Raw genomic sequence first — 23,373 nt, 5'->3', positions numbered from 1 at the left:
ACACCATTTCCAAGCATCAATAAGTAGTATTAGTGAGAAATTAACAATCACCTGAAATGTAACGCATGTTACAGACCGAGGATGAAGTCATATGTGGCATCTTGCATCAAAATTTAATGTTTCAATTTTCACATCATTGATGAACTGCCCAGCAATAATTTCTGGTTAACACTACAGTAGAATGCAACTTTAAAAACCAGCAGTTGCTAACTATGGGCCATGGTACATGGCGCGTGTATTACCCTGCTGAACAGCAAACGAAAATACTTTTTGAAATTTGAATACACCAAAGAAGGTCCAGGCATTGTAATTCCTGAGCTTGTAATTTGGTCTGCTGCTGAGTTCGTCATTTAGGTAACCAGAAAGGCTTGAACTTTCGGACTACTTTCTGCCACAGAGGAATTGTGTGTGGCGGTTACTGCCGATGAATTACATCGAACTATGGCGGTCTTGTAAGGTTCATGCGAGATGTGAGGAACCAACCTTAAACTGAAGTAAAATATTGTTCTGCTGAGCAGCGTAACAAAAAATGCATGATTTCTGATGGGACTGCGACTTTGAAGTAATGACATCAAGTTGCGTCTCTAGCTAAATTCATCCTTGCTTTATTGAGGTCTGACAATGTTTGTCTTCTATAGGGAGCTGTAGCACTGCTCTGAGCTACCATGAAGTATGCATTCATAATTGTAACATGTATAAATCTGCCCGCCTTAGGTTAAACACATCAGCTTGAACTGTTTTCAGCTTCTGTTTAAAATGGTAAACTTAATAAAATAGTGAAAAACATTTCGGCAGAGACCTGCCTGGTCAGGAGCCAACAAGGGTACCTACACTCCGGTGCTGACTCTGCACTTTCGCCATGGTTGATTAGGTGAAAGCAAGAGGCACACTCTTGAACTTCATTGCCATTGTTCAGGGAAAGTGTTTGCCAGCTCATGTCACTCGAGTTCAGGAGCAAACAATAATCGAAGAACCCCAATAGATCATTGCCGGATTGTGGGGGGCCAGACTGCCACTGCTCTAAAGCCATGTGCAGTCTTTGTCAAAAATATACAGCCCAAGGGGGTTTGTTTCTAAGCCCTGGGACTGCTGGAAGCACTCCTGGACTATACATATTCTTGGGGACGAGGAAACAGTAGCTGTGGCTTAGGCAGAAGTGCTCGTGCCAGGCCCACCGCAATTCATTAATATTGTTTCGCGGTCAACGGTCATCCTCTGTGTTCATTGCCTTGTCGCCTCGTAACAATATATTCGAGTACAATGAGACCTCTCATCACCTGTGTTACTGCGAACGCTGGAGTTGCGCCTACAGGACCTAAAAGTGAACCCCTTGGGCTGTATATTTTTTACTCCACATACACTGACGAGAGTTGGCGATTGGTCAACTTCCTTTCCATCACGTGAGGAAAGCGATATTACTGCTTATACATATTTTATGATTGCAGCTCTTGGGACACTGAAGCAGTGACTGTTCTGCAGTTTGTATGCCCCACGTGAACTAAGTTTGTGACGAGTCAGCCATCCCTAGGCGGTTGAAATCGAAACAGCAAGAGAGAAATATTCAATTGTAAATTATTACTGTTTTTTTTTTTTATGCATTATGTGCGGCTGTTAACATTTCATGTGCTGCACGTCATTCCAAGGATTGAACACACAGCTAACATTTGGTGTCTCTACTCCTTTAAGTCACTGGCAAAAACTGAATACACTGTTGTTCAAATTCTTGAAGTTGCTTTGAAGATAGTGAAGGAAATGTGCTGCTTAGGGCATGCTCAAAATGACGTTGCTCAACACGAAGTGCCTTAAATCCGAGTTCATTCATGGCTTGCAGGCCAGCCTACAAAAGAAAGAAAAGGAGAATAACAGTTAAAACTGCCATAGCTTGCAGCACATCACTTAGTAAGGGAATGAAGGAGAGGTACAGTTTAAAAGCTTGAAGGCTACTTTATGTTGCACCTGAAGCAGCAGACTCCATTTTATGCAGTTGAGTATTCCTTCTAGCGCAGGTAGGTACCCTCTTGTTGCATTTCACAGAGGCCTGTGATTTCTGCTGAGGCTATCTATGGGTAGAAACACAAGAGTGCTCTTCTGCTATTCAACTGAGTTTAGGCCTGTATTGGTGATGCCGGTTGCCGCTGCATAAAATAGCTATTCACAATGTCTGGCATCCGCAGACGTGGACTTAGCAGAACAAACAAAAATAAGCAAACATGAAAACTGTGCGGTGGGGACCAGACCCAGCAATGTCAGAATTAACTATGTATTATTGCATGTCATGGATTAAAAATGCGAATTGGGGCAGAAACATGGTTTTTTTTTTAAAAGGAAGCACTGTCTGGTTGCTGCTGTTCACTAGAGTGTGCAGCTAACATGCCCTTTCAGGTTTCAAAACTGCATGGGGCTTCAGCGCAGAAGGACGTACAGCAAGTTGCTCAAATTTCTCCTTATAGTGGTGCTTGCTCCCACCTGTCACATTCACATGGATCAACGTGGGTAGCTGGGCGCTGAAAGGGATATCGGTGTTACCCTTAGAACCAGTGGCTAAAACGGAACACTGCTGCAGGCACCGTACAGAACATGGGCTGCAAAGTTTCCAGACCCGCAGCGAATGCTACTTAGGCCCCTTGTAAGAAGAGGGGATCACCTATAATGGCCAAGCCAACGACCTGTCTCCATCACCAGAGCACAACTAAAGCTTAATGTTGTATTGATGAAACACCTCTAAAGGGTGTGACGAGTGCTCCATCATCCTTGCTTATGGAGAGATTCATTGCTTATGTGAAAACGGCTTTATAAGGCCAGTCAAATTATGGCTTTATGCAGTAAAGCATGGCTAAGAAATACCAGGACAAGCTAAGTGGTACACAAGGATGGTGCATGGGTAGTCCATGATGGTCATTATTAAGTGTGGCGGCATTGGCATGCATCGACCAGGGCCACATTATGGACAGTGGACAGTATAGTGGCCACTGATAGTGCAGAAAGCACACTGGTGGAAGGCAAAGAGAAAGAGGTGCAGGAAATTGAAGAAACCAAGGCAATAAGAGACGGCTTGGAATAAAGCAATGCAGCAATAATGGGGTGCCCAAAATTCTGTGCAAGACTGCGTAACCTGGGACCAGTTTAAGAGGTGCGAGTTGGAAGGCTAACAATACATGCAGAACATGCATTAGACTGCGACAAAAGAAGGAAGACGGCCAGAAGTAAAGGCGGGAAGCCTGCTTGGATAAGAGCATCAAGAACAGCAGCACAAATTACAAGCACTGGGAGATACTATATATAAGCACTGCAATGCAACAGCTTCCCAATTGTCTGATTGACCTTAGGGCTGAATGAAACAAACCCTTAAGTATTGCTAGACTGTGTGAGTACAACAATAGTATGTATTCATGAACTCTAAAATATAGTGTGGTGCACCACTCACTGCTTGACAAAGGTGCATGATATCAGCTGCACTGAAATGCTCCATTCTTTTTGCGAGGGATGGCATGTCAACTTCTCCAAGAGACATTGTTGCACAACGAGCCTTGAGGATCTCTTCTCGGGCCTGCGCACAAGGCCATAGAAGCACTTAACATGAAGTTTCTGTACAGGCAGGCAGTGATGTTCCATTGTGACAAGCAGTGGCACTGCTGAAAGTGCCACAAGAACATATTGAGCCATGAACAGGACAGCTGGCACCCCTATCTCATTTCTTGGATAAACATCACAAATAATACGTTGGAATGTTGAGCTAGTTGGTCTGCACACATGATGAAAAACACAGCTGAAAAGGCAATAATGCACAGAAGAGAGACACACGCACACATATAGACAAGGACAATGCTGCACTAACAACTAATTATTCCCACCCCTGCACCTCCTTCTTTCTTCACTTCTATGTACACCAAGCCTCAGCCTTCACTGTCCTCCCAGTAAGCAAGGAATTCCATCTCCTTCTTCAGTAAGGAAACGGAAGGCATACTAACACATTGTTCATCAGCCACAGTTATCGCCCAGGCTTCCAAAATCGCTCTTGTCAACTTGTCCTTATTTTTCTTCAAAACATCAATACTACGAAGGTCAGCAGGCCATTTTTGTTTCTTGGATAACTTAGTCTTTGTAGTCTGCAATGTTGGTTCCAGACTTCTCCGATATTACAGTGGCGTGTTCTCTATTGTTGTCGCTAACACATCTCCCAGTCTGACTAATGTACTTCTTCCCACAGAACAGAGGAATCTGATACACTATTACTTGAATGCAATGAATGGTTTTACTATGCATCATAGCTTAGTGCTGCAGAACAAGTGAAAAAGGAGAGGGAATGAACAAGTGACACAGAGGAAGAAATCGTTTTTAGTACCCTTCATGGCTTTACCCACAACTTGATGAAGATTGGCCAGAAATATGGCATTTAAATTATTCCTACAGCCCCCCAAAAACCTGAAGTATGTGTGCGTGGGTTAATGGGAAGAAGTAAAAATGCAAAATTGTGCACTGAACAAGGTATTCAAAATGCATTCAAGGGTATCAGATTCCCCTGCTCTGTGGGAAGAAGTACATTGGCCAGACTAGGAGATGCGTTACCGACAGGAACAGAGAACACGCCACTGCAATATTGCAGAAGTCTGGAACCAACATTGCAGTGCAGTGCAAAGACTAAGTTATCCAAGAAACAAAAATGGCCTGCTGACTTTCATAGTATTGATGTTTTGAAGAAGAATAAGGACAAGTTGACGAGCGATTTTGGAAGCCTGGGCGATAACTGTGGCTGATGAACAATGTGTTAGTATGCCTTCCGTTTCCTTATTGAAGAAGGAGATGGAATTCCTTGCTTACTGGGAGGACAGTGAAGGATGAGGCTTGGTGTACATAGAAGAAGTGAAGAAAGGAGGAGGTGCGGGGGTGGGAATAATTAGTTGTCAGTGCAGCATTGTCCTTATCTATGTATGTGTGCGTGTCTCCTCTGTGCATTGTTGGCTGTTCAGCTGCGTTTTTCATTATAAGAAAATACCACCACCTTGAAAAGCAGAGTAGAGTAGAAGACTGATGATGAGCTAATAATTAATTGCACACACTAAAAGCAAATGAATTTTGCTTTTGTGACCATGTTGTCCTTTATGATTTAGTGCCATAGCCAAGTGTACACTAAGCAAAGGCACTTTGCCATTGCGATTCTCTTTGCAATTCTCTGCTTGTATCTTTATCCAGGATTTCTTATACTTTAAAAATAAATTTATTAAATATGGCTGTTGAAAAGGTCTGACTATGGTGAATGGCAGCTACAGACTCACCTGAGCGTCTGGTGGTGGGATGTAGACAATAAGATCAAATCTGCCAGGCCTCAGCAATGCGTCATCAACTGCATCTGGCTTGCAGGTCGTAGCTATCATGACAACGTTTCGTCGTCCCTGTCAACAAAATCATGCCCTCAAGTGTGTTATTAGCTTGGCGCACAAGCAACAACATACTATGAGAAAAACTCCTCCTTGGTACCTGAGCTCACACAGCTATGCTCCACAAAGTGAATTTCGTAAGCGAGTTTGCTGCGGTTTACAAAAATATCTAGATCAGCTTCCTGCCAGAACCTATTATAGTATTGAATACTGTCGCAGTAAAAAAGTTAATGGTCAGCCAGCCACCTAAAAGCATTCGCTGACCAATTTTCTGCTGTTAAAACACTGAGAAATGGGGGAATAATATGGCACTCTTCAAATACATTGTTATACACTCCGCATAGCATTTAATGTTGCCCAGCCGTACGATTAGTCCCCACCCCAGGTAAGCTGAGGTCAGAGCTCCATCCATAAACAGTGGTGTTCCTGGTCATTGAGAGGCACATGCTAGCCTGCAGGAGCTAGATGTGCAATCCATGCATAAAAATTTAATGTGTGTGCTGATTTGTATTACCCGGGCTACTGAAACAAAAAATATGTATGGCTTAACATCCATAGCTGCACTTGGTAGTTTCACTGTGACTAGAGAATTTTAGCACACATGGACAGTCACACAGCCAATTTGGTAACATGCGACCACTGCTACCATTGCCATTCCTACCTAGCCACATTTGGCACATACTGCGTGGTTACCATAGTTTGCATATTCACTGCATGAAGGTGCTAAATGAGTGGGAGCGTATATACACAAGCCAGCTTTAGCAAAGCCAACAAGGATAGCTTGTCAAGAGGTTCCTTTCCAGGATTCTGCCACTGACTTGGAAACTTTGGCACATGTTCATGTTCTTCAAATCGAGATAGCAACTAGTGCCAAATAACATGCATGCAACCAGTCACAAACAAAAGCACAGTGAAGGTATCACAATATTTTCAGACAGAACTGTGATGGATATTTTCATGCTGTACTGGGTGATGTTGAAAACAAAATACTGAATAGGCTGCACTTATAGACAGTCTACAAAGCGGAGAAGTCGAAACTTTAAATATACATAGTCCACAAACTAAACCAGACGTTATGGTAAATATTTCGGGTGTTTGCCACCTTTTTAACATTGCAAACAATTATGGAACATTGTTACGAGGTTGTTCTCTGTGGATGTGGGACAACTACACCTATATATATCTGGGTTCTTTCTTAAGGGCATTAAAATATGTTTTTTCAAGTACAGCGGACCATGTGTAGAAAACATCCTCGCAAAACTCACCTCACTACTGCCTCCTCTTTGAAGCGTACCACTTCCTGCGCACAATACATTAGCAAATTTTGAATTACAGAAGATAATGAATGAAACAAAAAGCAAGTATAAGCCATACTAACCAATTCCATCGATCTCGCACAAAAGTGCAGAGAGGACACGATCCTGGGCTCCTGAATGCTCGCCAGACCTGCGGCCAACTAGAGTGTCTATGTCATCCATAAATATTGCACTTGGTGCTCTAAGCCTGGCTTGCCGAAAAACCTGCACGGAAACATGAACATCTTGACTGACATGTTATTAGTAAGCAGCCAGAAGTAGCCAGCATCTGAACAGTACCAAAGCAGCATGTTCCTACCTTACACAAGCAGAGAGGAGAGCGTTATTTTACTGTAGTATAGCCCAGTGTTCAAACCTTCAGGCATAAGTGCACAGTTCTATGATCCAGCCCAAAATGTGAAGTGTGTATGCTCAATGTCCATTTCATCGAAAACATCTTCACACTCCACAGTTTCAGCCTAAGAATATATCTTGTTCTAATGGAGCCTCTCCAGTGAAACAAAGGAAGCAAAGCACTCCTTATGCTTTGTTCACTGGTTTCACTGGTTTCACTAGTTCACCCCCACTAGTGGCACCCTTTGGCACTTAGTAAATTCTTCAAAGACAGAAAAAGAATTTGCACTTGACTAAGAGGTTACTAGGGACACTAATAGTGATTTTCCTACACAGAAAGGAGATGTATTCCTTGAAACAATCATAAATGAAGTCCCCCACTGAAAATTGTCACAAAACAAAGGCAACAACATGTCATTCAAGCTTAGAAGCCAGGCTCTCAAGAGGCTATGGCCTCGCCACATGAAAAGAACACAAACAAATCTGAAAGCTTGTGCACGCCTTATGCTTCTGAATTTGTTCCACATAACAGGTTTAGCATGCAAAGCGACTTTTGACAGAACCTTTCATGGAAGCTTTGCTACATGTGAAAGCAATGAAGCAATTGTGGCCTGCAAAGAATTTGCCTGACAAAGTGCAGTTGACAAAGTGCAGTTGACAAAGTGCGGTTACCAGACTTCTCAAAGAGAATTTAACAGTCCATCACTTTTAAAAAATTCTCTGGTTTATCCAGCCTTTGTTTTCAGCAAAGCTGACATAGTTGTAAAACTTGTGCCTATAATGCTTTAGAAGACTGGGCACTGCGACAACCCGCGTTGGACAGCTGGCCGCTTTTGCAATGACCGCCATGGGCGCCCGAAGGAAGGCGTGATGCGCAACAGCAACACTATGTTCACTACCTAGCGTATTGCAGGTGTAGCAATACGAGACTACACCAGAGCTGTGCAATTCTCTATTCTTAGCTATTCTTACAAAGGATGCGATTACTAGAATAATACCCAGATAAGATGTTTGAACACATGGAATTCGGAAAAGCTTAGTGTTCTGTAATTTTTTTCTTTCTGTAAATGTACAAAATCTGCTATTTTTTTTCCTGCTACTTTGAATAAAAATTTATTTGTATTCAAAGAAATGGATATGGAGGAAAACAATATGGCACATGTGAATTGCAGCTTGTGCTTTCAATTAACGGATATTTATGAATACCTTTTTTTCGCACAGCAAGGGATCTTTATGAATACCCTTTTTTCGTACAGCTTGCGTTCATCAATGCATGATTGAACTTTTCTCTTAAATCCTCAGTAATCTGCAATACGTCTTCCCGAGATCGGTGTTCTTATTGTGCTCTAATTGTCACAAGAACAAATGACAAGGCATGCAGTGTGTTTACTAAGGCATATTATTCATAAGCACAATGATTTAAGCTTTGGGCTTGCTTCTGCTTCATCTGCAGCTGCATGTGGCTTTACAGCAGCCCTTGTCATGGCAATGGAGCCGGGTGTAGGGCGGACCCATTACTGCTCGAGCTCAGCCTCCCTAACTATGACCTTGGCCTGGGATGGCAGGAAGCTGCTAGTTTTGCTCCCGTCCCATCGTTTATTCTCCGCTCTTTTGCAGCTTGCACTCCTACCCCCAGGCGTGTGCTGCCGTTGGCTGTTGCCATCCTGGTCATCTTTGCTGAACAAGTGTCGCCTTGTGCTTGTTTGGTACACTTCTTTCTTGGGATGTGGGCTGTTTGTTGTGATGGAGCCAGTTGTTGGTTTCTCCTTACTGGCTTGAATAGTTTAGGGCATTCCATGCACGTTTCTAAGTGTGGGCCCCTGCAGTTGACACACTTGGGCTGACACATGTGGTCAGCGGTGGGGTTTTGTAGGCCGCAGGTACGGCAGATTGGCAGCTTCGAGGTAGGGAAGACATCAGGTCTGTGTCTTGTCTGCCCATAATATGAACAAAATTGCTGTGCAAGTCTGTATGGAAAACATGAATACTCGCAGCAAGTCTTGGGAGATTTGGACCGTCCATCGTCAAAAGGGTGGTTGTCGAGGTTCCCAGAATCGTCTTGTCCATGAATGAGCCCGCATAGTAGTTGGGAGGGAAAATGACACGTAGGCTCGTACTAGATGGGTTGCACTTGTGATTATTAAAAGTGTCAGCTGTCGAAGTATTGCTGCCACTTTTTCATATTGGGCACTGGCCACAATGATGCTGGAGCCCAGATGTGGCCGTACTATTTTTTCTTCCATTCGGTTCGTCTTTGGGCAAGAACGGATGAGCACTGCTGTAATAATGTGGTTTGAATAGTCATGTAGGCTTAGCCATCCAGTAAGGCGCATTACGATTTTGATCTCTCCCTTCAGAAGGGGGAGAGCCTGGGCCTTGCTTGCAAATTAGGTCGATTAGGTTGACAGCGGGTGAACCACTTACGGGTTGGATGAGGTTGTCGGTGTTTGGTTGTCATCGGGCTGCCTTGCTGAGCTTCTTCGCTCGAGATCTTTTGATGGCGCCCTTCAATGCTGGGTCACTCAGGAGATCACCAACAGTGCCCTCGGCCGATTTGCAGGAGTCTTTGTTTGTCGCAGTTGCAGGACATTTAGTAGACGGTGTCTGGTTCCGGGCTGTAGTACATGGAAGTCGTAGTCCTCGGGAATGCCTATGTTCTCAAACCCCTAACGGGGATTTTCTCGGGAGGTGCTGGCTTCACCTTGCGCTCCTCTGGTAGCCATAGTGTAATTGGTTGCTGTCCAGTGAGCTGCAAGGTGGCCAACACTGCAAGGCAGAGCTGCCGAGGTTTGGGTCTACGACAACATGGTTGATATGCCTAGCATGGCGTAGTCGAGGCAAAGAGCCTTGCTTAACGATGCGTCGGGCAGCCCGTAGGCCCGATGGTGAGATGGCCCACGTGATGGCCCACGTGCAGCTGTGGCAGCTTCGGTGAAGTGGCTTCAACTGCAGCGGCAACAAGGGTTGTTGTGCAGTGTTGCGAGTTCAAGGACTCACAATTTGTAGTGTTGGGACGGGAGCCCATCCGCGCATGTCCTCTCAGCAGCGGCCGCGGAGTCTTAATTTGCAAGGTGAGTCAGCAACGATATGCAATAAAAAATATGCAAGGAGAGCTCAACAATGTGGCGATATATATATATATACAGGACTAAAAACTAGAGGCTTGCCAAGCTTGCCGACAAAAATAAAATGATGGACTAACATAGAAAGGCAGTTCACAGTTTTATGAGACCATATAGCATGTGAGGCGCTGTATACTGTTAGCACATATGCACTTCTCCTTTACTTCACACATTTTTTTTTCCTCTTGGGAACTATTGTCACTGTTCACTGACTTTTGCTAAAAAGCAAAGCCACTAAGTACATAACATTTGATTGCTTGAACTGTAAGCTTTTTTCCATGTTCCTCACATCCCAACTTTGGAAGAGCTTAAACCTCCTCCCAGCTCACTTTCAAGGAAAGCTGCAAAATCCGACATGCTAGACAAACTCGATCTTCCAGAGCTGAATGAACTGAATGAATCCTCCAATGCACAAACCAGACTTGAAAGGAGTGTAGATGGGTACAAAATACCGCCCGAGTCAAATTTCTGAGCACACTGCGACCTGGCATCGAGCATGGAGCAACCTATGTCCATGGTGAGAGATCGAGTACAGGCTTCACAACCTGTCTCTCACAGCATGTTGCAAGCTGCATATCCTGCCATGCAGCAGACCAATGGGCTAAAAATTTTCTTGATGCTATAACTATGCTCACCCTGCGGAAGTAAAATGAGTGGAGCCTGTGTGTCCTCTAGGCTTCTGTCCTACTCTCGGTCACCCCCTGACTGTCTGCTGCTGAGATTTCGTCTAACAGCAAACTATAATTACTTGAGAGCTACAATTTCCTATACTTTGAGGCAGTGCAAGGTAATAGAAAGACAGCACATTTGTGACTATTAAAGACTATGCTGGTGTCAAATGACCATTTTCCCTACTAGCTTGTCCCGCAACTAAGAAGACACTTTCTAATTTGTCTTGTGAGAGGTGCGAAGTCAAATGTATTTAAACTTTCACTTCTAGCAAAGGTAATTTGCAATCTCTATAGTTGAATTCAAAGTGGCTCATAGACTCTCAGCTGTACAGTCACTTAAGAGTTTTTTTGCATGCAACTACAATTCATTCTGATTACTAAAAATTCCTTCAGGCATTTTAACTTCAAGGAAGCCTCAAATGCCTATCCTTTAATTCTGAAGATCATAATTTTTTTGGTTTTGAGAGTGCTTCTATGAATGCCTTTATATCACAAACTGATCGATATAACTTTCGGACTTCCTTCCGATATAGAAAAGGCCTTTAAAATATTCTCATTAAAGAAACAGACTGCCGGGCCAACTCTCACTTTATCCGCTCCAAAAAAATATTCATTCTATTATTCTGAGGCATGGCTCTTAATGTTACGTTATTGCTGTCTTTCTTCCATGCCTCTTTGATTGACCCCACAACCGTGCAGCCATTGGGCACATTGAAGCCTGTCTACAAGAATGCATCGCACATAATCTTGATCCACTATGAGAAGTTCGAGAAGAAATGGAGGATCTGCTGGATGTAGGAACCTCTGGATGTGGGCACCTTGACTTGATGTTTGTCAATGTGGCTGCGCATGACGAAAAAAAGTTGTTAATTTGAAAGAAATAGCAAGGACAGGCAGTGGTAAACAGCTGAATGCTCATCACCATTTTCTTTTCCTAATAGCACGGGCAGCCTTGCGTGAGCGCTAATATATCATTCCACTAGGCAATTCAATTTCAACAACCTACAAGTTAGAACCACACATGCTTTTGTATCGATCAAAATGTATAGCATCCCATTCTTTGTTCAGGCTACTTGGGTAAATCAAAGTGGCCTCAGAATGAAACAGCTCTGCAAAGACTTTTTTAGATACAGCACCTACAGCAAAGACAACCATCGCAACAGGGCTGGTAATCTTCATCTAAACATGTTTATCACTTCCTTAAACATGATAAGATCGGCAAAGAAATGTATCAAGAGCAAAACTGACACTGCTTAATAATTTTTATGCCAAAAGTCTACCACATGCTGCAGTTCTAACTGGCACCACTGCACGCGACACCATTTACAGAGGCCAGCCTGTTCACAGCAACATTTCTGCAAGCACAATCTTTGCAAGGATGCTTTTTCTGACATCGATTTTCAATGCGAAAATGCCTAGGACTTGCGTCCATCTACCTACAGGAAAAATAAAAACACAGTGTAAATTTTATGGCACAGAATCATTGCTACAAACCTCCGAGCAAACAATATTACTCTGGAAATGGTGAATAAAATAATGTGGCTTCCCAAAGAAGATTACCTTTGAAGGGTTGGAGTACAGCCACCAAGCCATAGTCAGCTAGTTCATCAGCAGAACAGTTTGAGCTGAAATTTCCTAAATCAGTAAATGCCTATTGAGCCTGCACTGCAATGTCAATCAAGTAATGTAAGAAAAATTAGACAACTTAAAGTACAAAATACAATGAAAATAGAATTTAATGTTGACTTCCAATTGGTACATTTAAAAAAATGAGCACAAAGAATGCTTACCTGAATTCATTTTGTCAATGTGTTCTGAAAAGTTTAATCTCATCAAAGATGATAACGCTCTGCATGGAAAACTAATCCATGGAATGCAGCTTGCTGCAGAATACTTCTCAATGAAACCAAATCAGCTTTTGTAATGTTGTCTGGCTTTCTCGAGGCAGAAGCAGCAGTTTTTGTCCTTTTACGTAGACTTCAGCTACAAGGGCCAATTAAGCTTTTCTTGAATCAACAGGTACATTAGATTTCACTAGCTTTCTCTAGGTCAATGAGTTTGCTCCCAGAGCAACCTTCATGTAATTCCATATTTTATTAAACGCTTTCACCACCACCTTTCAGCAGTACCAAGTTGGCACTGAACATAACAAAAGTTATTCTCACAGTTTGCAACTGCAATTCTCGACCAGAGTGCCAGAATTTTTAGGCCACCACATAATGCATGTCAACCTTGTCCAAACCCATCTCCTGTGGTCAATCTTTGACTGTCACCATCATTTTCATGAAAATCAGGGACTAAGTGGCTTGGCTTCTCACTTGCAGTTGGCCTGCCATTTCCGACGTCAGTGTACATTAGATCAAATCATCCCCGTTTTGCCGGCGGAAGCTTCTGGTTGCAAAGATTCCTGCCCTTCCTCTTCTTTGACAGGGACTTCGAAGTAGTATAGCTTGGTGAGGCCAGAAAGACTACAGGAATGACATCATTTGATAACAACGGCCACCACTGGGGTATTTCCATGATTATGTCACTCATCATGGTCTGGCATGTGCACTGGGTGAAGTTCGCCTTGAAGTTATCATATCTCTTGATGTTGTGCCGCGGAGGAATTGAAAACCAGGCCTCTTGTAGCAGCTTTCATAGCAGAAAAAAGTGAAATCTGTAGAAGAAGTTTTACTGTTTCACAGCAAGAAGCAGGTGCTTTCGGAAATCAAAAGTAAGCCATGCATGTGACTGAAGTTAAAGCACACTGTGTGACTCTCAATTCGTACGCCTCTCTCCAGAGCCCAACTCCTGTGGTGTAGCTTTGCTGCAGCATTGTTGATCGGCCGCAATTAAAAATAGAGTAGATGTCCACGAACAGGAGTGAGCACTGTTGACTAATGTATTTGTAGAAAGTTCTCACTAATACTTGAGATGATGCATTGACAAAAAAAAATAAAAAGAACACACACCGTGCTGTATGTGCCCCATTGCACTGCGTGCGCATGCAGGCGGCCAGCCAGCTGGCATTCTTGTTGCTGGTAGCGCAATCTGTGACTGCAGCACCTCCATCATCGCAAAAGCGGCCCCTCACTCCCATGCATTCGCAGCACAGTCATCAGACTGCCCAGTCTTATAGAGCACTATACTTAAGCCGCTATATTTAAATGAGGATCAAATTGGCACCAATCTTCGAAGTACCTTGAAAAAGCAATTATGATGGCAACTGGCTCAACATTTTCAAGCAAAATAGAGAATTGCTCTGGGAGGTTAACATTCAGAGTAACTACAAAACAAACTTTGTTGACCAATTTTTCAAATGACTTTCTTGAACTTACTAGCAGAACAAAAATAAACGAAAACCTGGAACAATATGAGGAAATGTCAGCATGCATTTTAGTTTACTGGTGCACTGCCACAATTGGGACTTCAAGACAAAGTAACAGTAACAGCATGCCTAGCTATTCTTTCACTGCAACCTTGAAAAACAGCACACACCACAGCATCATATATTGTACTTTTGTACCACAGTGGTTATGCCATTTCTTGGCAAGGTTTTTGCACTAGGTCTTATGCTTTTCTGGCTGTTTTCATTTCATCTTCTTACATGGCCTCCAGCGGTACTAGCATTCTGCACAAACCCTTACAGGTATTCCTTTCTGGCGTGACTGGTTACTTCAAACAGTAAATCAGACTCACCGCAGTGATTACTTTCTCGGAGTCCCCAACAAAAGGAGAGTACACATTGGCCGCTCCAAGGGAGAACAACGTCAATCCTGGGCAACTAGCAGCGAGTGCGAGAGCGATGGCGGTTTTACCGCATCCTGGGGGCCCTACCAACAGCACGCCTCGCGGCTGTGACACTCCAAGCCTCCCAAAGGCCACTGGATTTAGCAGAGGGCCCTCAACCGCCTGGAAAATTCAAATACTGGGTCACAAATGTCACAAACAGCAAAGGGAGTTGGCACATAGTATAGGGGAAACCCCCACCACGAGGCAGAATGGAATTTGTAATAAGGGAGTAATTTACTCATTAGTATCCACCCAAACACAGCCATGTAGCACAAAGGAAAGTTATACAGCTTTCACAGAAACTTCGTAGTGGATGAAAAATTTGTCCTGGTCCAGGGCACAAGGCTACCTGAATTTCTTCAACTACAAATTTTCTATGAAAGCTGTATAGCTTTCTTTTGTAGCCGTATGACTGAGATTGGATGGGCATTACTGAGTAAATTACTCCCTTATAGCAAAGACAGGTCTACCGTATTACCGAAAGTAAAGCTTAGAATAAAGGTGGTAGAAACTGCAGCACTGATTGGCACTGTCGCTTTTGTAACACTTTCCTTTGTTCCTCAGCCAATGGTATCAACGCCTCCTCTCAGTCCGCACTGAACCATTTATGCATGACTTTCTTTGCCTCATTACCAGCAATTAACCATTATCAGGCATGGCTTTGCCATTGCTGCAGGGCTATGAAAGAACAGCAATAATTCGGCGAGGACCTGTGGGAACCCGAATGAAAACTAGCTGACGCCACCTGTAAGCATTTCATGCTTAGAGGCACATCTGCTGCGTGCAGCTAGCTATCAAAATCTGGTGCAGACCTTGCACACCACCAAGGCCACAGCAATACACTCCCTAATTATGGCAGAAACACTGTCTGCTAAAGACTACGTGCAGGTGACATGTTGCTAACAGCAGAGAGACTGAGTTGGTCAACGAGCCTCTGAGGCAATCTTATTGAACCATTCCTGTGTTCCTTTCATGGTAGGGCTTCTAATGCACTGACTGGCCTTCACTGTATTGCTAAAAATAAAGTGCCACCAGTGGCTGATTTCCCTGTTTGAGAAAAAGGGCAACCTACTCTGTTTATGCAGAAAACAGGGAAGATTAAACAGTACTTAGTGGCAACGCACAAATGACTGAAAATCCTTGTGCCCACCTTTCTGAAGCCACAACATTTACTAACATAATAATACATTTACACTGAGAATAAAAACATGCTAGGCATTTCAAACCATATAGTAAAGAGTACAAGAAAGCACATTCCGCTGATTATTCTCTGATAAAATTAGAATGAACAAGAGCAGTACTCACTGTTTGCAGCTTTTTCTGTATGTTGCCAATACCTCCAAGCTCTTTCCAAGAGAAGCGAGGAACAACTTCAACAGCAAACTCAAGACGACTGCTCAAGTTTGATCGAACTGTTGCAAGGGCAGCTTGAAAGTCCTTGTCTGTGACAAATGCCTCGGTGCGGTCTGAAGACTAAGAAAAAGGAAGTTATGGAAGGCAAGGCAGAACCTACTACTAGGTACAGGTCTCCAGTTTTGCCATGTGCCAAGATTTCCATTTAAGAGAACCTCTTGCCATGCACTCTGGCATGGAGCAGCAATAGCAGCTTGAAATAGCCAAACAAATTTTGCACCTTCACTGGTACTCACACAAGATTTGGATGATTCTTCCCAATGTCCATATCTCCCTCACACTTATGTCAAAGTACACCGCATGCTAGACTAGTCACTGCCAACAATAAAGTCAAATGCAAATACCCCGCCTTTTGGAACAGGGATCATTTTGGGAAAAAGAAGAAGCCATAAATATATATACGATCTTCAGCCACAGTGCTAGCTGTCCACCATGGAACACAACGGGACGCGACAGGAACTTGCACGCAAGACCTGCCCATACCAGCTGTACACCATAACTATAACCCAATTTGGTGTAACACAGGGCGTTAGCCACACGTGTTTAATCCTTGCTGCCTGAAAACAGGGAGCACCAAGAAGAGAGCAAAAGATGGGAATCTTGTGAGAAAAAAGAGAAGAACAGACCACTGCCGATTTTCCCTGGTTAGGTCAGCCCAGAGGTGCTGTCTGCGGGAAATGATGACCAAAGTAGTACGCTGCTTCCACCGAGGTCGAGGTCCATATGTTCAGCATCAGCTCAACAACAATTATACCTTTTTTCCACGACACAGCTATACCACGCACAGCTAAGCATGGTGGTGCACTCTTAATCAACATCTGCTTTAACAGATGCCCCTGCACGGAGTAACAAAGCTTTTGAACAATGTTTCACTAGGAGAATATAAACCAAATGCATTGTCCCACATTTGATTCACTATTGACTAATGCAGCGCTTTGCCACAAACTAACATTTCTTTCAGCTAATAAAAAAGCAAGAATCATGAGCATCAATTATAGTGAATGCTGAGCTGAAATGCATCATGAGTCGTGGCTGGAAATATTTTTCAAGCTAGACAAATATTTTATAATTTCAAACTGGTGAAAAATAGTTAAAAGAAATAAGCATATTAGAGGGTACACTGAAGTACAACTGCAACAGAAAATGATTAGCACAAGTGAGTCATGACTGGACTGGAGAAATTGCAATATAGCGCTATAATTGCCATACGTGCCGATATCAAGAATAGACAGCACGTTCCATTTTGCAAAGCGGGGTGGGAGGCAGAAACTGCAACAAAGGTGCCGCTGCTCGCAAAGTCAGCAAAAAAAAAAAAAAACCAATACTCCTGTCACACGGGCACTGTAAAGGCGTTTGAATAAAAAAACACCTCCCAAAAAGAGTTTCATCTGCAGACACACAACAAAGTTTAATCACCTTTTCAGAAGTATTCTTTTCTCAAAGATCAGCAATCTCTTTTACGGCTGGGAAGTCGTAGTCGCCAGCCTAGTGAACACTAGTGATTATCTTTTAATAGAGAAGGGAAGCAAATGTGCATTTTTGTGTCACATTTACACATTAAAAAAAAAAAGGGTTTTATACTTTGCAGAAGGTTAGCTAGGCGCAATAATGCACTTTTTCTACAGCACTCCCATAAGCAGTTCAAAAGATATCACGTGATGATTGATGCTAAGCGCCGATGTAGATGCTCGCCACCTTCTTTAATTTAACATTTGTGAACCTCTTGTAGCTAAATTTACTATAAACAACGGATAACACGTATTTGATTTATAGGCTGCAACACGTCGGCTTATTCTTAGCAGTGTTGTTTAAAGCCTAGTACCACGGTTTCAATAGCATCCTCGGAAGGACACTAAAAAGAGATCGTCAGCGCCATGTGTCTACTATGCAACTCCTTTTGAATATAAGTCTTTCGGGAAAGGATCACTTTGGTGAAAAAGTTTATGCTTGCTCGTGTGACAGAGGCATTAATCATGCGGGTAGGCACATCGGTGCATGATTCTGGATAAGGATTGTATAAGCGTTCATTTATGATGCAGGCTTTCGGATGTGCTCCTTTCTGCCGGCCACCCCCGCTATCAGCGCCACTCTCTCTATCAGCGTGTTCGGCAACAAGAGAGCCGTATCTTGAAATTTTTCTACTGCTATCATAAGTCATTTCTGCTAACTTTTTCCGTTGCAGCTGTACAACACTTCATACACTACTATACTAACAATGCCCCTGATTTTCCGCTTCAAAAATTTCACGTAAGTGAAAATGGATTAACTAGCATTATTTCATATCATATGCTACGGCACTATTTTCCAAACTTAACTAACAAATTTTACCCATCCTACAACAATGTGAAAGCAAGCCTTGCAAAAATCCACTTACAGTGCGCTTCATGGCAGCCATAAGAGACTCACGAAGGAGGGCAATTAGGTCTCCAAGCACAAAGCCAGATGTGGGTAGAACGAGATGGCTCAAGTCCAAGCCCAGCTTGGTTCCAGCTGTCCGTAAGATACAACTTCTCTCCTCAGCTGACAGAGCCCCCATCAACAGCTGGAATATAAAACACCGGGACATTAAGAGAGATCAAGATATGACCGCATACAAAATGCTGCCTCGTAAGTGCAGGTAGCAAAAGTACAGCTGACATCAGAAATAAATGGGACCACATGCTTGGGTAAAAATAGCACTGACACATAAGCAAGTGGAATTTTCTGTGACGGCCTTATACAGGCCCAGTTTTTCTTCTGCCGTGATCTTAACACTCTGGCTTTTTACTTTGTCGAAGATTCTAGCACAACTTTAAGAATATTCTTATTATTTTGTAACTTTAAAACAAGGTAGCGGGGTGTTCAAAATGTGATCAGTATTGTTTTGCTGTCCTTGTTATGTTTTCCAAGCCCTGGGAGGTACAGTCTTTAATTCAGGTCCTTAAAGTGAAAAACTGTTTTGCACCTCTTTTTGGTAAGAAATGTAAGCCGTTAGAAGACACACCGTAGCTATATGACAGTGCTTTAATGCTGCACCTATGCACCAGTAAATATCAAATAATGCAAACACTAGCCGAACTAAATCACAGAACTGAATTACATTTCCTTTGACACAAACTACATGTGCCAATATTATTATGTGCCTATTTAAACAGACATTAAAAAATCTAGACGATGTGCAGTCTGTCACTAGTAAAGATTATTTATAGGAAGCAAGTCAACAAGCATTCGAGAACAAACAAAACCAAGCTAAAGATACTCAAAAGGCACAATGCTGTATGTTTTGATATCCAAAAAGAGCTTATAAGAGGAAACAATTTGAGTATGAGGAGACTGATAGTTGCTGAAGCACACCTAATGCAAGAAGTAGTATGGTAATTATGATCTGCATTGCAAGGCACTGACTGACCTATTATTGCAGCTGTAGACTCAAAAGCCTCCCTGACTTTTGCTAACCCCCAACTCATGGTATCTGCTAATTTTTACTTTTTGCCTTTTGCATAAGCTTCTGGTGCACCTTGGCCTTTCAGGCTAGCAAACCGGTTTCTTTTACCGGTTAACCTCCCTGCATTTCCTCCTTTTTACCTTCCTTCCGAAACCAATGCTTGGGTGCGTCATGTTAACAGCATTGCAGTCAACGCGCATCAGAACACAACGGAATTAGGACGACTGTAGGTAACATTGCTGTTTCTTGCAGACACACGGAAGTAAACTGCCGAAATGGCATGCCACACTTTGACTTGAGAAGCGAAAGGCAAGTCACCTCCCTATCAAAGCGTCCCGGCCGACGCATGGCTGGGTCGATGTTATTCGGCCGAGTAGTCGTGGCGACAACGAAGACGCGCCGTCTGTCCTCCGAGCCATCCATAAGCGTCAGCAGCTGCGTTACGAGCCTATTGGCATGATGTGACGAACCAGACCCTCTTCGGACGCACAGCAGATCTACGTCGTCTATAAGCACGATGCAGGGCATCACTCGGTTGAGCGCTGAGGCCTCCGCAAACACGGAACGGAGCAGTGCCTCACTGTCGCCGGGGGCAGAGCGGCTAAGCTCCGGTCCTCGCACGCTCAGCAAGTGTGCGCCGCATTTTTGAGCCACTCGACGAACAACGCTAGTTTTACCGGTTCCCGAAGGCCCCGTCAGCAAGATTCCACTTTGAAGTCGTAACCCGACGCTCTTGAGCGTCTCGGGGTATTTGTGCGGAAATGTACACAGCTTAGCAAGCAGCTCCGTAGGTTCTCTTAGTGACTGTTCCCACACGTCTGAGAACAACGTGCGGTCGTTCTCATCCGACTTGTATGTGACGCTGGAAATTATTATTCTAGTGCTTCCTGTAATTCTGCAGGCGACGTCCTTGGGAAGGACCTGGTCGATGACGACCGCATGCACCGCGCATAGCCGCGCGAGTGGACGGTTGGACGGGCAGAAAAATGTCGATCCTGTTGTCACGTAATAGTTGCGCATAATCTTAGACAGCCAGTGTACAAATCGTTCACGCCGAACTTCATGCCATTTGATAAGTTCATGGACAGACGTAAGGACAACTGTGACGGTAGCGCTTTCAGCAGGCTGGCTTTGACCGAAAAGATCAACGCGGACGTTGTTACCGCGTGCAGTAATGTCACTGCCATTATTAACACCGAGTTCCACAGTCCTGTCAATGAAGGCAACGTAACTCGTGTATCGGTGTGGGTACACAACACACAAGTATGTTTTCCCGGCCACCGTAACTTTCACGACCGACCGCGGCAGACAGTTTCTTGCAATTAAGTAGGCAGCTGGAACTTCACAAATCTGGGATCCCATAAGACGGTCATCACTGCCTGCATACGTTAAAGACATTGTTTGTTCACGGTAGAAACGATCGAACTGCGGTGGCTACGGATCCATGCGACAGGGTTGGTTTTGAAGGCGGTTGAAGGTGTTGAATGACCGATGAAAGTAAACATGAAACACGTGCACACTGGCGGATGATTGCGCTTGCGGATTTGCCGCTCAGGACCCAGTGCTGCCAGTTCCGTTCATTTTCCGCTTTAAACTTAACCATTTGCCATATTTTGCTGAATAATTTTTCTGGTTAGAACCGCGTTATATTTTATATAAATCAATGCGTAATGATTAGAAGCACATGATTATAGATTATAGTATTTTGCTAGCCTTACTATAAAATTATATGCTTTCAGAAACGACAAAGTTTGCTTCAGTCATTTTTATTTTGTCAGGTAAAAATCAATAATAAAGTAAAGTGGAAAGAATAATTGGGAATTCGCGGCTAGTAATCTTGGTTGACAGCTTATTATTACTTTGGTTTGGGCGTTTTCAGTATTTGTGGGTTTGTGGATGCGCGACACGCGGGCGGCGCCAAGTGATCGCAGCGCTACCATGCCCTACCGGAGTCCTGAGCCCTACCCGAGCTACCCGAGCGCTGCCCTGGCGCCTGTTTTTGCCAAAATGGCTGCGGCCTGTTGTGGGTCGGACTCTTGGAATTTGGACATCAAAATCAAGTCCATCGAAAAGACCATCGCACCCCTGGTGCAACAGGTGAGACTCGCCGGGCAAGTGTGTCTCGCATTACGCCCGTTGCGGTGCCCTCAACAGTGCCGTGGACGATACCTTTGTGGAAACGTGCTCTCTACGCCACTCGCGTGCCTGGACGAGCGCATTTTCGTCTGCTATCGATGCTCGGACGCAGACGATCCGGTACGCTCCAATCGCCGGCACATCGTGCGCGCTGGCTGTTTACTAGGGCAGCAGTTATTCGCGCGATTCGTTATGGTTTCAAATGACCGGTTGGTACGTTGTGAAAATATTCCTACGTAGAGCAAATGAAAAATATCTTGGTCTCTGGGAATTATTCCTGAAAACAAGCGACGTAGCGGTTTAACGATTGAGCTCGTCCGATGAAGCAGCTAAGGCGCGTGCGTGAAAATAGTTTAGAAAGGTGTGCGCTTAACGGCTTGGCACAGTGAGCAAAAAAATAGTCAAGTAACTTAAGCCGCAGAATTATTATTTTCGTCTGCTCAAATTGTGTACGGAAACAAGAACGCTGAAATGGGAATATATGGATGGAACAATATTTAACCGGTCGAGCTTAATTGTGTACTGCAGCTTGCTTTCGCCACTCTAGCTCCGCATCCTCACGAATGGCGATTGTTGAAATAATAATAACATTTTGTTTTTATGTGAAGCACAAGCAGCTTTTGCTACTACTATCGTAAGAGAGGGACTTAAACCTCAAATGTTCAATTTCGTTCTAACGACGATTGTGGTTGTGTTTTAGTAAACATTTTTTCTTTTACTATTTTTTAATTGATTATTGTTGCTCCATATAAGGAGAAATCTTCATAAGTTTTAGTAGATTTTAGTTGATTTTGTATACTGACTGCTTATGGTTACATTTTAGACGGTACAGCGGCCGAATAACTTCCTGCATTATGAGACCTAAACCTTGTTTTCTTCGCGTATTCACCTAACACTATCACCTATTTGCTGCCTATTTCAGCCTGCATTTTTAGGTTTGCCATGGCTAGAGTTTAGAAAACGCCCACTGCTACTTTTAACGTCGTTTGCTTCGCGCTTCCTGTTTGAGATCAGTAATCCCTTCGACGAGCTGCTGCCACCCTAGAGAAGAACCACGATGCCGAACTTGATAGCACGCTTATTGCCGCTGTACGGGGACTTCAATTTCTGCTCCCCTTTTAAGACACTTCTTTCCTGAAAGCCCGGCAGTTCTCCTTGAGCGGTGACCTTCGATCCAGTCAGTGCATATATACGCATACCGGCGCGCGGATGTACTCGGACCTTGAGTTTAGCTTATTGTTTTGCAGGTTCGATTTACAACAGATTTTGTTTGTGCTATCTCCGCTCATGCGTGTGACCGATCAACCCGCAGTGTCGACGGTGCACAGCCTACGAAGGGGAGAAATTTAATATATTTCTTCGCAATCTTCACCTTTCCTCTTGGAAAGCAGCCCCGGGCTTTGCACCCGTCGCCTGCTTTTCTCCAAGGCGAACATTGAAGACAACGTCTACATGTACCATTATGACTTACGTAACTTATGAGGCTTCCGCTCAGTTCAAGAATAGATATCAGTATCATGAGCTGCAGCACTGTGAATGCCAGGAGGAGAATTAAGCTTCTCTCCAAGGTGAACATTGAAGACAACGTCTACATGTACCATTATGACTTACGTAACTTATGAGGCTTCCGCTCAGTTCAAGAATAGATATCAGTATCATGAGCTGCAGCACTGTGAATGTCAGGAGAAGAATTAAGTGGCGTTTTCAATATCAGTTCACGGCAAAAATGCTTGTGGCGGTATTGGCGGGCTCGTAAAGCATCAAGCAACACAACACAACTTGCAAAAACCCCGCATGGGCGCTCACTGT

The 23,373-nt window shown here is 43.7% G+C and overlaps 2 protein-coding genes across 3 annotated transcripts in view; one reads left to right on the top strand and one right to left on the bottom strand.

Annotated features, from left to right (window-relative positions):
• Nucleotides 1-12: 12 nt before the first annotated feature.
• On the bottom strand, nucleotides 13-21,014 carry LOC146198206 (uncharacterized). The gene is made up of 9 exons (XM_084593608.1): nucleotides 19,747-21,014; nucleotides 18,379-18,546; nucleotides 15,897-16,064; nucleotides 14,499-14,711; nucleotides 6,754-6,895; nucleotides 6,641-6,675; nucleotides 5,274-5,390; nucleotides 3,425-3,547; nucleotides 13-1,837 (listed from the first exon to the last, which is right to left on the bottom strand). The coding sequence occupies exons 1-9, from the start codon at nucleotides 20,824-20,826 to the stop codon at nucleotides 1,682-1,684; spliced, it is 2,202 nt and encodes a 733-aa protein (XP_084449734.1). The 5' UTR covers nucleotides 20,827-21,014; the 3' UTR covers nucleotides 13-1,681.
• Nucleotides 21,015-21,429: 415 nt separating this feature from the next.
• Nucleotides 21,430-23,373, top strand: part of alpha-Catr (alpha-catenin related) — a 113,746-nt gene continuing 111,802 nt past the window's right edge. For both annotated transcript variants that reach the window (XM_084593604.1, XM_084593603.1), the window contains exon 1: nucleotides 21,430-21,525. In XM_084593604.1, the coding sequence (XP_084449730.1) occupies nucleotides 21,436-21,525 (90 nt within the window). In that variant the 5' untranslated portion in view covers nucleotides 21,430-21,435. The remainder of the gene's footprint in view (nucleotides 21,526-23,373) is intronic.

This window comes from Amblyomma maculatum, chromosome 2 (assembly GCF_055883805.1).
Source record: "Amblyomma maculatum isolate TAMU_Amacu chromosome 2, ASM5588380v1, whole genome shotgun sequence".
Lineage (NCBI taxonomy): Eukaryota > Metazoa > Arthropoda > Arachnida > Ixodida > Ixodidae > Amblyomma > Amblyomma maculatum.
This window is presented reverse-complemented; position numbering and strand designations above follow the sequence as displayed.

Bases quoted from the DNA above. Each gene is read 5' to 3' on its own strand.
- LOC146198206 (XM_084593608.1), bottom strand. From the start codon at position 20,826: ATGTCTTTAACGTATGCAGGCAGTGATGACCGTCTTATGGGATCCCAG. The intron at 14,712-15,896 runs GTGAGTACTGCT...TGAATTTTCCAG, and splicing joins TACAGAAAAAGCTGCAAACA to GCGGTTGAGGGCCCTCTGCT. The intron at 6,896-14,498 runs GTGAGTCTGATT...GTTTCCGTGCAG, and splicing joins CCGAGAAAGTAATCACTGCG to GTTTTTCGGCAAGCCAGGCT.